This window comes from Heloderma suspectum, chromosome 3 (assembly GCF_057233095.1).
Source record: "Heloderma suspectum isolate Gila_16-S chromosome 3, 16-S_ref, whole genome shotgun sequence".
Taxonomy (NCBI): domain Eukaryota; kingdom Metazoa; phylum Chordata; class Lepidosauria; order Squamata; family Helodermatidae; genus Heloderma; species Heloderma suspectum.
In genome coordinates, this window is record NC_139460.1 from 88468201 (window position 1) to 88481754 (window position 13554).

Here is a 13554-nt window from a genome sequence, read left to right on the forward strand (position 1 = left end):
GGCAAAAATGATTACTTCTGAGTCTGCTTTGAATTGTTAGTTTTTTTTCTTAAATGACAACTAACTTAAAATGGAAGTAAAATGAATTGTTGTTGAATTAAGTTAATCATTTTTTTTCTTGAAGAGTTACTAAATGGCTAACAGCCCTGCTAACTGGCATGCTTACATTTGCGTAAGGTTGATATTACTTAATTTTCACAGTTCCTAGATAAGGGGCAGTATCCTATACTGCTTCTGTGCTCCCGCTCATTCCCTTGCACCAGTGGGACCCACTGCTAGCGTAATAGGGAACACTTTGTAAAGGAACTCTGGAAATGAGCAGAAACACTTACTTCTGGATTGGTACAGGTCAGTGGATCTCGCACGAGGGAGCTCCACTGACCTGCCCTCCTCTGGAAATGAGCATTTCCATTTGTTTCTGGTTACTTTATGTATTTATTACATTTCTGTACTGTCCAATAGTCGAAGTTCTCTGGGCAGCTCACAGCAATTAAAATGACAAAATGCTTCATAAAATACAATATAAGCAATAAAGGAGATGGTAAGGGAAGAGACAAAAGCAACATACATTTAAAAGAATAAACTGGGGCTACATGGTTGTGATCTCATGTCTTACTTGTCCTTGTTTGGGAGAGCAGAGAAAAAAGCATGACAAACAGGTTCACCAAATCTCAACTATGTTTAACGCAACTCAGTATCCCACACTGCTACAAACATTGTGCTACAGCCACAAATATTGGCTCAAAAACAGAAACTCCAGACAAGTAATGGTGTTCTAACAAAAACAGGGCCCTGTAGCACCTTAAAGATGAACAAATTTATTGTACATAAGCTTTCATAAACTAGAGCCATCTTTATCAGATGAGTCTGCCAAATGTGACAAGGGATTCCTTGTTGTCCAAATCAGAAGAGGCAGATATTGAACTTTATCTGGACTCAGCACTCTTTCAGGTGCATGCACCATTGTACAGGAGATGGAATGGTGGCACTCCCAGATGATAATTCTGGAAAACATTGGCCAACAGCAACAAAAAATGCTACTGGCCACATGCCTCAGCATTGTACCAACTGGCTCTTTTACTTTGCATACAAAACAAGAATTAATCAGGTCTTCTGAAGAGAGCATTTTTGAAATGTTTTCTTTTGGTCCAAGATTGAAGAGTGACACAGCTAAAGTTTTAGACGCAGGGGTAGGAGGCTTTCTGCCATGAATCAGTCATAACAGGGATATCAAGTTTAAAACAAACGCATATTTCATAAGTCCATCTTGCCTAGACATCAACAAAGATCCTTACAACTGCATATCTGTTTCAAAGAGGCCATTCCAGATTTTTACATCTCTAAGGGTGCAATCATATGCTCTAGATATGCCAGCTGAGAAGTTTTAGGATTTGGTGAAAGCCCCCTACACTAGTATACCTTGATATAGCTCTCTGCCGGTAACATTACATACACTGATTTAATGTCAGCACAACTCTGGTGGTAGAGAGACCAAAACTAGGTGGTGTCAGGATTTTTGGGCCAACTCCTAGCATTCCTGATCCATGCTGGCAGGGGCTTCTGAGAGCTGAAGTCCAAAACATCTGAAGATCTACCTTCTGTCTTCCTCTGCTCTATGGCATTAACACCTATGATGTATTTTTAGTACAATCATATCTGCTCAGTCTCCTTTTTATTTTAACAAAACCAAGTCAAACTTTCAGTCTCTTCTTATAAAATGAGTTCTGCACTCATTTGGTTTGCTGTTATCTAAACTTGCTGCAGTGTACTAAGATTTGGGTGATCAAATCTTAATACAGTATTCAAAATAGGGATCAGTAATACTGTGCAACCCTATTAGTACTTCCCTGATAACTAGAAATTTCCTGCTTTTTGCATCCAAGCACTCTGTTTGGTTTGGTTTGGTTTGCTGCTGTTATACAGTGGTGGCTCAGAGCCGTTGACTAGTATACTTGGGAGTATTTTTCTACTCTTATTCTGACCTGATCAGTTTCCAGCAAATAGTAAAACTGATCATTATTAGCATATAGATGGTGCAACTTAATTTTATTTCATTTTTTCATATCATTTTTTTTTCTCCACTTCATGAGGTCATCCATCAATACTAAAATACCTAATTTAGAATGCAATCTTATACCTACTTACCTGGGAATAAGCCCCATTGAACTCAATGTCTGAGTGGACATGTATAGGATGGTGCTGTTAATTTATGAATTGGCAAAAGCCAAAGGTCATAGATATGTGGACAAAAGGATGCAATGGAAGGAGTGTTGAACAAACAGCAGAGAGAGTGAAGCAAGAGGCCTTTGAAAGGAGCACTGTAGCAAGGAAGGTCTCATAGAGGGGGGTCAGGGTACTGAGGGAAGTAGTGACAGGAGGAAAAGAGACAGGAGCTTGCTGGAAATCTGCCAGGCTGTGAGTCCCCCTCTCATTGGCTGAGCTTCTATAATGTAATAGAATATTTAGGAAGAAAATTGCCCTGGAGTAATGAAAAGCTTGTATCCTATGTGCCTTGCTGCAAATAGCAACCATTATGTAGTTTTATGGCCTGGTCTAGATGTATCAATCTCAGTCCAATAAGCCATGGGTTATTGGGCCAAGAATCAGTCATGTGCCCTCACATCACGCTTCTATCTTGGAAGCATAAATTGGAAGGGACATCAGAAGTCATCCAGTCCAATCCTACACTCAATACAGGATCTGCAATACAGACTGTAACTATAGCATCACTGACAAATGGCTACCCAGTCTCTGTTTAAATGCCTCCAGCAAAGGAAAACCCACACTTCCTAGGGCAATTTGTTCCACTGTCAAGCAGCTCTTACTGTTAGGAAGTTTATCTTAACATTTAGCCAAAACTTGCTTCCTTGCAATTTCCACCCATTGGTTCCAGTCATGCTCCCTCGAGCAACAGAAAACAAGGGGGGATCTTCATGGCAGTGCTTTGGGAATCGCTTTCAGCTTTTCTCCATTTTTTCCCCCTGAAAACGGCTTTGGTCCATCAGCGTCACACGAAGCAGGAGCAGCGGAGTATACAGCACTTAAAAGCAATTCTTAATGCATTGTCGGTGGTCACACAGGAAACCTCAGGGTTGGGTGGGCATAGTCAGGACAGAGAGCTGAATGTTATCAACCCCTGAAGTGCTGCTCAGCAAATGAGAGAAGCGCTAGCTCCCTGTTGTACTAATGGTAAGTCCTGCTGGTGCATGAGCAGCATGGGATGCTGTCCAAGGTTTCCTTGAAATTATAGTTCTGGGAAGGAACTGGGGATCTCTTGCTGGAATACTTTCAGCGCTGTAAGAATATTACAAGCCCAGGGTTTTGGTGTTTTCTGTGGCTTAAGTTTTGTCCCATAAAACAGAGTTCATCATGAGAAGACAAATAAAGCACGCTCTTTGGGAAATAGTCTAAAACTTGGAAAGTGTATGGTTGATATTGGTTATCCTGAAGAGTTCTGTGTATATGTAGTTTATAGCTGTAGTCTTCAATCTTTTCAGAGCCAGGACCCATGTTAAATTACCACTTGCAAAGTTGGTTCTTCTTCGTGGTCTCTGTGCATCACAAATATGGGCTCTGTGCCTGCACTGAGCCTCATTTGGGAAGCTTCTATAGCTGAGGAACATTTTGGTGGGAACCCTCCCCCACTGTCCACTGTGCATGTCCCAGCGGGTTCCTGCCTGTTTCCTCAGTTCTGGATAGACTTGTTCGGAGCTTTCTCTATGCTAAAAAGAGAATTGCTAGCATCTTTTAGCAGCCACTGAGGACTTGTTTGTTCTTCTCCTCTGTCTTTGTTGTCTTTCCAACAAAAAAACAACAAAAATTCCCTTCATTTTTGTTGTCTTCCGCTGCTGCGGTGTCTCTTAAGGCTGCAGAGGCATGGTTTCGTAAGTGTGTCAAGTGTGGGAGTAAGTTGCCTCCCACTGACCCTCATTCCCTCTGTCTTTTTTGCTTGGGCAAAGCCCATTTACCTGATGCCTGTTCTCTGTGCCAATCGTTTACTAAATAGGCACGAAAATAGATGGGACAGACTCAAGGCAGAACTGTGGAGGAGAGCGTTGTTGGCTGCGGATCCAAAAAAGGCTGCAAGGTCATCTGCGAAGGACAAAACAGGGGTGACTATGTATTCTTCCAAGCCTATGTCCCCTCGCTCAACAGTTTCCACTGAATGGGTTGATCCTCTGACTCAGGTGCTCTCTTTAACACTCTCGGTCATGAGAAAGATCACTAAAAAGGCAAAGATTCCAAAGTCTGGATTGAATGGCCTTAAAAAGAAAAAGGAGGTCGCTGAAAAAACTTCCAAGCTGAAGGTTTCCAGCACCTCCTCCTTTGTTGGAGTCACCAATTCTTGTATTGTCGACCACTCCCATCATTGAGCCAGTGTCTAAGGTGTCAGAGGGTGAAATCTTGGATTTTCCCCTTCCTCCACTAGTCTCTCAGGACTGAGAAATTGCTCCAGTAGGAGATCGTCAGTTGCCAATGGGGCAGGATGCCTCACATGCCATCTCTTGTCTCCTTTGGCCTGAGAGCATCAGTGTCAATGTTCTCCCTAAGGGGATCGTCGCTACAAGTCCCATTATAGAGAGAGGTCAAGATCTCATGGGGTCGGGGACAGGAATTCAGAATGGCCTTGCCCTCCACAGAGGCCTTACCATTTCAAGGGTTGGCATACATTTCGGGACCGAGAGCACTTCCTTCATCGCCCCAGATATGTGAGGGCAGCCTCACCTCAATATCAACTGTGGGAGTTGGCAACTGTCTCTCATCCTCCGGCGGGAGATGAGTTCCTTGAACCTTCACCTGTGCCACCTTGTTCCTCTTTGCTGCTGCGGAGCCAGTTAAGGGCCTCTAAACCAGTTCACTTGATTCTGCCGTCGGTATCACACCCGATTCCACCTGCGGCTCTCGTGCCACAAGCATCCTTGCAGCACGACCCAGCTGATGACTACCAATCGGACTCTTCCTCATACTCCTCCATCCCACCTTCTATCCCATCTCCGGATGACATAGTGGGGTCACAGAAGGGAGTGTCCCATTTGGAGGACATGTTTAACTTTGCTGAGCAGGTCAGCAGGAAAGCCTATTCATTGGGCATCGAAGTATAGCAGCCGCATGTGCAGGATCCTGTCTTCAACGCAGTCCATACGGAGTTGTCAAAACTGGTGGCGATTCCCTTCCTCCCAACCCTCCTTCAAACCGTTCAACAGTCCTGGAAGGCTCCATCATCCATGGCATGAATGTCGAAGCGCCTTGGGTCCTTTTATCACGTACAAGAAAAGGATGCAGCATTCCTGTATTTGCACCTGCAACCCGACTCCTACATTGTGGAGTCGGCACAAGGATGGTCACAGAAACTTCATGAGTTGCCTGTAGATAAAGAAGGGGGGAAGCTGGATCTTCTGGGTTGGAAAATGTATTACTCAACAGCCCTCAGACTCTGTGTGGCAAATTATCAGGCCATGATGGCCAGATATCAGTTATTCTTGTGGGAGAAGATGGATTCTCTCTGTGCCTACCTCCCGGAGGACCAAAAGGATCTCTCCAGGGTTTTCCACAGGAGGCCGTCAAGCTGTCAAGACAACAAATCAATAGTTCTCGGCACGAGGCAGACTGTAGCTCCAAGTCGATGGTTGGCGCCATTGCCTCCGGGTTTGACTCCTGAAGCCTGGTCCCAAATAGAGGACCTGCCCTTTGATGGCAAAGGGCTTTTCAATTAAAAAACTGACGAGCAACTAGACTGTCCAAAAAGTGAAGACAACTGCCTGTAAGATGGGCCAGGCCCCTCAATCCGCACAGCACCAGTACAAGAGCTGCAAGTGGTTTCGGCCTCAACCGTATGTGGCCAAACAACATTTTGACTGGTACCAATGCTACCAGCCTACCCAACACCAGAAAAAACAGCCCACTCTGTCTTCAAAATTCCATCAAAGTCGTGGCAGGCTTGAGTCATCCTCAAAGTGTCGACTTTGACTTCCTGGCGTTTGTTGCCCTTGACTTCCCCAGACAACCCGTCTTCAGGTCCATCCAGGAGTGTTTCCTGCCAAACTAGAAGGCAGTAACATTGGACAGTGTTAGATATAATCTGCTGGGGATACATGAGAAAATTTCACATCCTCCCCCCCCCCCCCCGGACTGTCTGTGTTACTCCATCTTCGCAAGCCCTCCTTCTGGAGATGTCCATCTTGCTTCTAAAAGAAGCTATCCAGAGAGTCCTTCCATTCCAGCCAGAAGATGGCTTCTTTTATTGGTATTTCACCGTACCGAAACAGGACAGAGGACTCCGCCCTCTCATGGACTTAAGGGACTTGAACAAGTTTATCAACCCCAGAAGGTTCAGAATGATCACATTGGCTACAATTCTCCCTCTCCTTTGGAGGAATGTTTGGTTTGCCACCATAGACCTGAAGGATGTGCATTTTCATATAGTGATTGTGGATGCCCACCACTGGTGCCTACACTCCATCATTGGTACTGACATGTTCCAGTTTCAGGTCCTGCTCTTCAGTCTAGTCCCCCCCCCCCAAGGGTTTTTACAAAGTGCATGGCGATCGTGTGCGCGTACCTGAGACTCCAGGGAATCGAGATCTATCCTTACCTGGACGACTGGCTGCTCGTCTGGGACTCCAAAGAGGATCTTTACCTTGCCACTGGGATTGTTCTGAACATTCTGGGTGCGCTGGGCTTGTATTTCAACAAGGAGAAATCAACTCTGAAGCCTGTACAACATGTCCAGTTTATAGGAGTGCTGCTAGATTCAACAGTTGGACGTGCTTACCTTCCTCAAAACTGGCAGGATTAGCTGGTTACTCTTGTGAGGACTGTCTTCTTTCATTAATGGGTTACCATCCGCCACATTCAGGTTTTGCTGGGACACATGGCGGTTACGGTCACAGTTGTTTGATGGGCAACCACTGCAGAACTGGTTGCTCTGAAATTTCGATTCCACCTCGGATGCTTGGCGTTGTTGACTCATGGTCCCGAATGAAGTGTTGACATCCTTTCTCTGGTGGATGCAGCAGTCCAACTTGGACTGAGGGGTTCCCTTTGTCTAGCTATCTCCTACATGAATCCTGACAACAGATGCGTCTCTCTCAGAATGGGGAGCCCACTGTGGTCCATTGCAGATTCAAGGCATCTGGTCTGCAAAGGAAAAGAAGTGCCACATAAATTTTCTAGAGTTTCTTGCACCTTGGAAGGTGATGCAAGCTTTCGAGCCTTACCTTCAATGATGACATGTGCAAATTCTGACAGACAATACAACAGTCTTGTGGCACATCTGGAAGCAAGGTAGTACACATTCTTCCAAGCTTGTCAGTCTCACTCTGGACATTTTCCAATGGGCAATCCAGCAGGACATTGTCTTGAGTGCTCTTCACATTGCTGGACAAAACGATGTTTTGGCAGACACCCTAAGTCAGGGGTACCGGTTGTCTCATGAGTGGCAGATGTCAGCTTGCGTCTTGGATCGTTTTTTCTTGGAATGGGGTTGTCCCATGATGGACTTATTTGTGACCCCAGCGAATGCGGTATGCAGTCACTTCTACACAAGAGCGGGGATCAGTCAGTTGTCTTTGGGCAATGCTTTTCAGATACAGTGGCAAGGGAAACTTTTTTATCTGTTCCTTCCATTTCCCCTCCTCTCCAAGGTGCTGCAGAAGATAGCACATGACAAGATGGACTGCATTCTAATTGCTCCTTGGTGGCAGAGGCAACCATGGTTTCCAACGCTACTGCGTCTGTCGATGAGGCAGTTCTTGCATCTTCCACAAGTTCTAGACCTGATCTCTCGGGACTGAGACAGGATTCGATACCCAGATCTCAACTCTCTAAAGCTAATGGCTTGGAGGATTTGGCATGAATACTGTTCCTCCAGTTCCGCTCGGAGTTCAGGTAGTTCCGGATGTGGCTCAGAAGCTGGCTACACAGCAGTCCTATGCTGCAAATTGATCATCTTTTCTGTCATTTGCTAATCTTCATGCCTTCTATCCTCTTCAGGCATTGGTTGAGAATGTTCTTCTTGCATAGTTTGTTTCAAAAAGGTTTAAAACGTTAGTCCGTAAGAGTTTATTTGGCGGCTCTTCCTTGTTACAGAGGGTCAGTTCAAGGTTTTTCCCTCTTTACTCACCATACTACTCTTCAGTTTCTGTGGGGTCTAAAGAACTTGGCACCTCTAGTACGAAGCCCTTTGAACCTCTGGCCACAACAGACCTTCACCTGCTGTCTTGGAAAGTTGCCATAATGTCCTCTACACATGTTAGTGAAATCGGTGCCTGACGAGTGTATCATCCCTACATGATTTTCCACAAGGACAAGGTTGACCTTAGACCAGACATTGACTTTCTGCTGAAGATGGTCTCTGATTTTCACATCAGCCAAACCATATCTTTACCAATTTTCTTCCAGGACCCTTCTACTGACCTGGAGAGAAAGTTGCATGCTCTCAATTTCAAAAGGGCATTGGCTTTTTACAAATCCAGGATGGTGCTGTTCGGTACCATGCAGTGCCTTTTCATTTGTTATGGTGGTCCCAAGAAGGGCTCCCCTGTGTCCTCCCAAAGACTGGTTTCTTGGATTGTGCAAACCATTGGTCTGGCCTTTGATTTGTCTGGCTTGGAATGCCCTCCTCACATCGGAGTGTATTCCATTCATGGAGTAGCCACGTCTACAGCTTTTACCAAAGGCTTACCATTGTTGGATTTATGCAGGGTAGCGACGTGGTCGAAACAGTTGACATTTGTGAAGCACTACAAACTCGATATCAATGCATGTTCAGACTGTGTTTTTGGGACAGCCATGCTGTCATCAGTCTTGCCGTAAGACACCTATCCACCACTGGTAAGTGAGCTTGTTAATCGCCCATATGTGTGATGCACAGAGACCACGAAGAAAAAAAGCAGGTTGCTTACCTGTAACTAGCTTTTCGAGTGGTCATCTGTGCATTCACGCAACCCACCCACCGTTCCCGCTTTGGTGTCAATTTCGGACTTGATGTTGGTGCCGAGGCATTACTGTTTTTTCCTCTGATCCGAGGCCACACTAGGCAGTCTCAAGGAACTGAGGGAATGGGCGGGAACCCACTGGGATATGTGCAGTGGACAGCGGGGGAGGGTTCCTGCCAAAATGCTCCTCAGCTATAGAAGTTTCCCAAATGAGGCTCAGTGCAGGGCCAGAGCCCATATGTGTGAATGCACAGATGACCCCTTGAAGAACTACAGTTACAGGTAAGCAACCTGCATATCCACTTTTTAAACATAACATATTCTTCTTCTCTCTCGCCCCCCCCCCCACCTTTCTGTCTTCCTCCCATCTTTCTTTTTCACCTTAAAAGAATTAAAAAGATGCGATGGTGTTGCTGATGTGGCCAGCTAAAGTCGGGGCGTAACACAGTTGTGGGTCACAACCCAATGATTAAAGGCCAGTGGTTTACTATGTGTGACCATATTTTTAATTTACTTGTTAATTTGGAAGTGTGATTTGCTAACTATGGTACATATCTCTTATGATTCTAATTATAAATGGTTATGACTATGACAGTTTGTGCGACATAGATAGAATACTGAAACTTTGCATCAGTTTGGTCATGGCCAGTGGATGCTTGGAAGAAGTCTGTATAGCATTTCTCCAGTCTGTAAAAAGCAAACTTCTGGGAAACAGCTGAGTGAAAGAAGAGGACCTGTGAAAGCTTATGAATGTTTTTATTGTAGTTTTCATTCACAGTACCTGAGACCATGAAATTGACAAGTACCCAAACTGTAAATGTGGGAAGAAGGGGTAAAGGAAAGAAGAAGTTTGGGTGGAGGGGGACAGAAGAAGCAAATAAATTGTTTATAGTTATTAATAAATAAATGCTAATATAAATGGTCTTGAACCAGGATTTCTAAAGAGCTGTCTTCTGAAGTATGCAATTGATATTATATGTAGAGGCCCTTCACTGAGTTCTCCAAGCTCCATAAGTTAGGCAAGTGATTACTGATGAGAGTCTTTTCTGTGGTGGCATCCCAATTGTGGAACTCCCCAGATATTTGCTTGCCCTTTTATTTATTTATTTATTTGATTTGTACCCCACCTTTCTGCCCGCCCCCCCAATGGCACGCATTATGATCTTTTAGGTGCTGTGCAAAGCCTGTCCTGTTTGCCTGTGCTTTTAATTGTAGTTAGGTTTTATTTGCTTTAACTGCTCATTCAGTTATGTTTGCTGCTGTTTTTATGTTTACTGCTGTGTGTGGTATGCCAATGTACTCCAGTTGCTGGGGAACATGAGCAGGAGGGTGCTGTTGCACTTGTGTCCTGCTTGTGGTTTCCTGATCGACAGCTGGGTGGCCACTGGGCCAACAGAATGCCAGACTAGACGGACCCTCGGTTGATCCAGCATGGCTCTTCTTATGTTCTTATGTTTATTTTTCAAATTCATTTTAGTTGTTTTTAGGAGATTTCTGATATCATCTTCTATAATGTGAAGATCATATTTTTACTATATGGATAATAAAACAATAAATGGAAAAGTATGCTTTGAGTATGAGCATAGGAAAGGTGGGAGGGGGGAGTCCCTTTAACATGTGCACCATTTATAAAAGGAAAAATACTGTCCAGCAGAGATTTTGCTAAAATATGTTATGCTAGAGGCAGGAAAGTTGCTGCTGGATGAATTCTCCTTTCTGTGATGCTTTTCAAGATATCCTGTCCCATATGACTCTAGCAGAGCAAAAGTCAGCAATCACTATTTGAATTTACATAGGTTGAAGTGACTCTTCTTCCCTGCCTTCAATAGAGAGCACATAATCTTTTACCTCTCTCTGTTTATTTTTTAAAATTGAGATGGAGTTTAGGACAGCTGCCTTACTTACCTTTAGTGGCTATGGCCAACTTCTGCTCACCTTCCTAATTTGCAAATAGCACTTGGATTCTCTTCCTTTTCTTAACTGCCTTTCTATTACAGCAATGGATGTCAGTCAGTGTAGCATGTCTCAGTCATGCTTCTCCCCTCCTTTTCTGACCCTAGCAGTGGCAATTGCATCTTCCAGTAAAGTACCTCTTAGCAACTGAATGGGTAACTACTAACTTCATTCCTAATTGAAATTCCAGCAATTTCCTTTGAGATACTGCCCCATTCCCTATATAATCCATGCACGTGTGTATAAAAACACTCAAGCTCATCTGAGAACAGATAAATCCAAAGCTTTATTCAATTAATTGTATTTGTAAGAAGAACCATCTAGTCTAGCATTCACTGCTATTAAACCTAACCAACTCACCTAGCTCTTTAATAAGGAAACAGGAGTGAAGTCAGCAGATCCAAAAAGACTGGTGGTGGTTTGGTAAAGCATTATACCTAGATTATCATAAAGAAAAACATTTTAAAAGGACAGTTCAGGTGATAGGTACCATGACATATTTTAGGCTATATCTTAACTCAAGGACCAGGTTCACACTTAATGGCAATTCTGAATAGTTGGGGCTGTCTGGGATCAAGTGAGTGTACTGCCCACTGCCCACTTCTGCTTTGCATCCATTCCTGGGTTGTTTGATGCCGTGTCTGAATCTGGAACTCTGGGTTGTTGAGGAATAAACAACTCAAAGTTTTACTCCAACAACAAACCATGGGTTCAAACTCTGGGTTGTTTGTCCCCCAACAACTCAGAGTTCTGGGTTCGGATGTCGCATCAAATAACCTAGGAACGGGGTGTTCCTGGGTTGTTTGAGAAACTGGATGTAAACGGAAGTGGCAAGCGTGCGGGAGGCTGTGTGCTTCCTCTTGTGCAACCCCAACAGTCCATGGTTTAAACAACCCAATGGGTTGTCTTTATGTGCGAACTGAGTCAAGATCTCTGGTGTTGTGAATCAACACATGCAGATTTCCTCCATATATTTGGGACGTGTCCATTGTTACAAACTTTTTAGAATACTGTTTTAGCACTGGTTAATAAAATGACAAGTTAGCTGATACAAGTTAGCAAGATTTTTAAAATAGTGGTTTTTAAATAAATGTTAACTAGAAGCATGGTTTGAAAACCTTTTATCACTGGGTGACCTTTGGCCAGTCATTTTCTTATAACTTAACTTCACAGGGTTGATATGAGTATAAAATAGGTGTGTGGGGGGGGTAACCTTGCTAGCCACCGTGAAGCTCCTTGGAGGAGTGTAATAAAACAAAGTAATAAATAGAGACATGGTGGAAACAATTGTGAAATCAATGGATTTATGTTTGGCTTTCTCCTTAAATATTCAAGGACAGTAAGTAAGTTCACTTTAAAGGCTAGAGTTGCAACCCTGTGCACATTTTCTTGGGAGAAAGTACCCCTGGTCTCATTGCTATGTACTTCCAAGTCAATATGAAGAGGACTTGGCTGTAAGTAAGTGCCCAGAGCTTTCAAGAAGCCAGGGTTGGAAGTTACTGGGTAGAACAATGTGTTAAGCTCAGAGAAGCACAAGTTCATTTCCACTTACACAGTGGGGCTTTCCTGATCATTCATCCCCACTTCGATCCCTTTTGCCTCGCTGAAATCTGCTCTTTTAAGTTTGGTGACCCTCAAACATTGTGTGAGGGAGTGCAAGGGGCTGTAGTATGGGGGGTATCAGTGGAACTGAGTGGGCAGACTTGCCCAAGCAGACGTAATTTTTACCTTCTGCATCCATGGGATAGAACATAAATTTACATGCTGTTTGGTTGATTGCTATAGTTATTTGTAATATGAGTACTGAATGTATTTCAGAACTTGGAAGAAGGGTATAATGTAGGGCAGGAGTAAGCAGACTTCAGGTTTGCAGGATATATTTTACTTTTTACTAGAACTTCAACATCTACCAACAGCAGCCTGTTGCAAAAGACCTCCACTTAGTATTAAAGAATTCTGAGCGCAGGAATTTGTTCTGAGTAACAGAATATTAGCTCACAGTCCTTCCACCCAAAAATCCACACCTGATTATCTCCTCTTCAGTCTTTATTCATTTAGGGCACAATCCTATCAAGATAGGCGTCTGCCTCCGAACTCGGAGGTGACCGCCTATCCTAAGCAAGACAGGACAGGCATGGGGGGGGGGGATCGCTCCACGCCTCTCCTGCCCTGCTATTTTCTGCTAGACAGCCGTTCGCGGCTGTCTAGCCATGGGGGGCTGACCGGGAGAGGAGGCTGCATGCATAGGATGTGTCATTCACGCAGCTCCGCTCTGCCCGAAATGCCCACAGCCCTGCCCCTTTTCAGTAGCTCCACGCTCCTCTTCTGAGCACGGAGGATGGGGGTTCTCCGCTCTGCCTCGGAGGCAGTGCGGATGTGGGGGGGAGGTCAGTTTTCCAGGAACCAACCTTGGAGTACAGGCTCCGAGGTCGGTTCCCGAAAAAGAGCATACATATCCTATGGCCCTCCAGACAGTATCTAGTGGCCATAGGATTGCTCCCTTAAGCAGTATAATTTGGGAGTCATTTTGTTGTTGCTGTCATTAAACAACCATGAGTCAGAACCCCTTGCTGATCCTTTCCAATCACCCAAAGATCTGTCAGTAGATCCAGAACTATCTTCTGCCCGGTTCTGATCTAGGTAATTATGCAGGTGAATTTGTTGG

General features: G+C 44.4%; 1 protein-coding gene across 5 annotated transcripts in view; it reads left to right on the forward strand.

The window, feature by feature from the left end:
• The window catches only part of DYRK1A (dual specificity tyrosine phosphorylation regulated kinase 1A), a 149760-nt gene that overhangs the window by 34619 nt on the left and 101587 nt on the right, over positions 1-13554 (forward strand). Inside the window, exon 2 of one of the 5 annotated variants that reach the window (XM_084843715.1) lies at positions 9326-9411. The exons of the other annotated variants lie outside the window; for them this stretch is intronic. Coding sequence (XP_084699841.1) covers positions 9402-9411 — 10 coding nt within the window. The 5' untranslated portion in view covers positions 9326-9401. The remainder of the gene's footprint in view (positions 1-9325; positions 9412-13554) is intronic. 5 annotated transcript variants of the gene reach the window in all.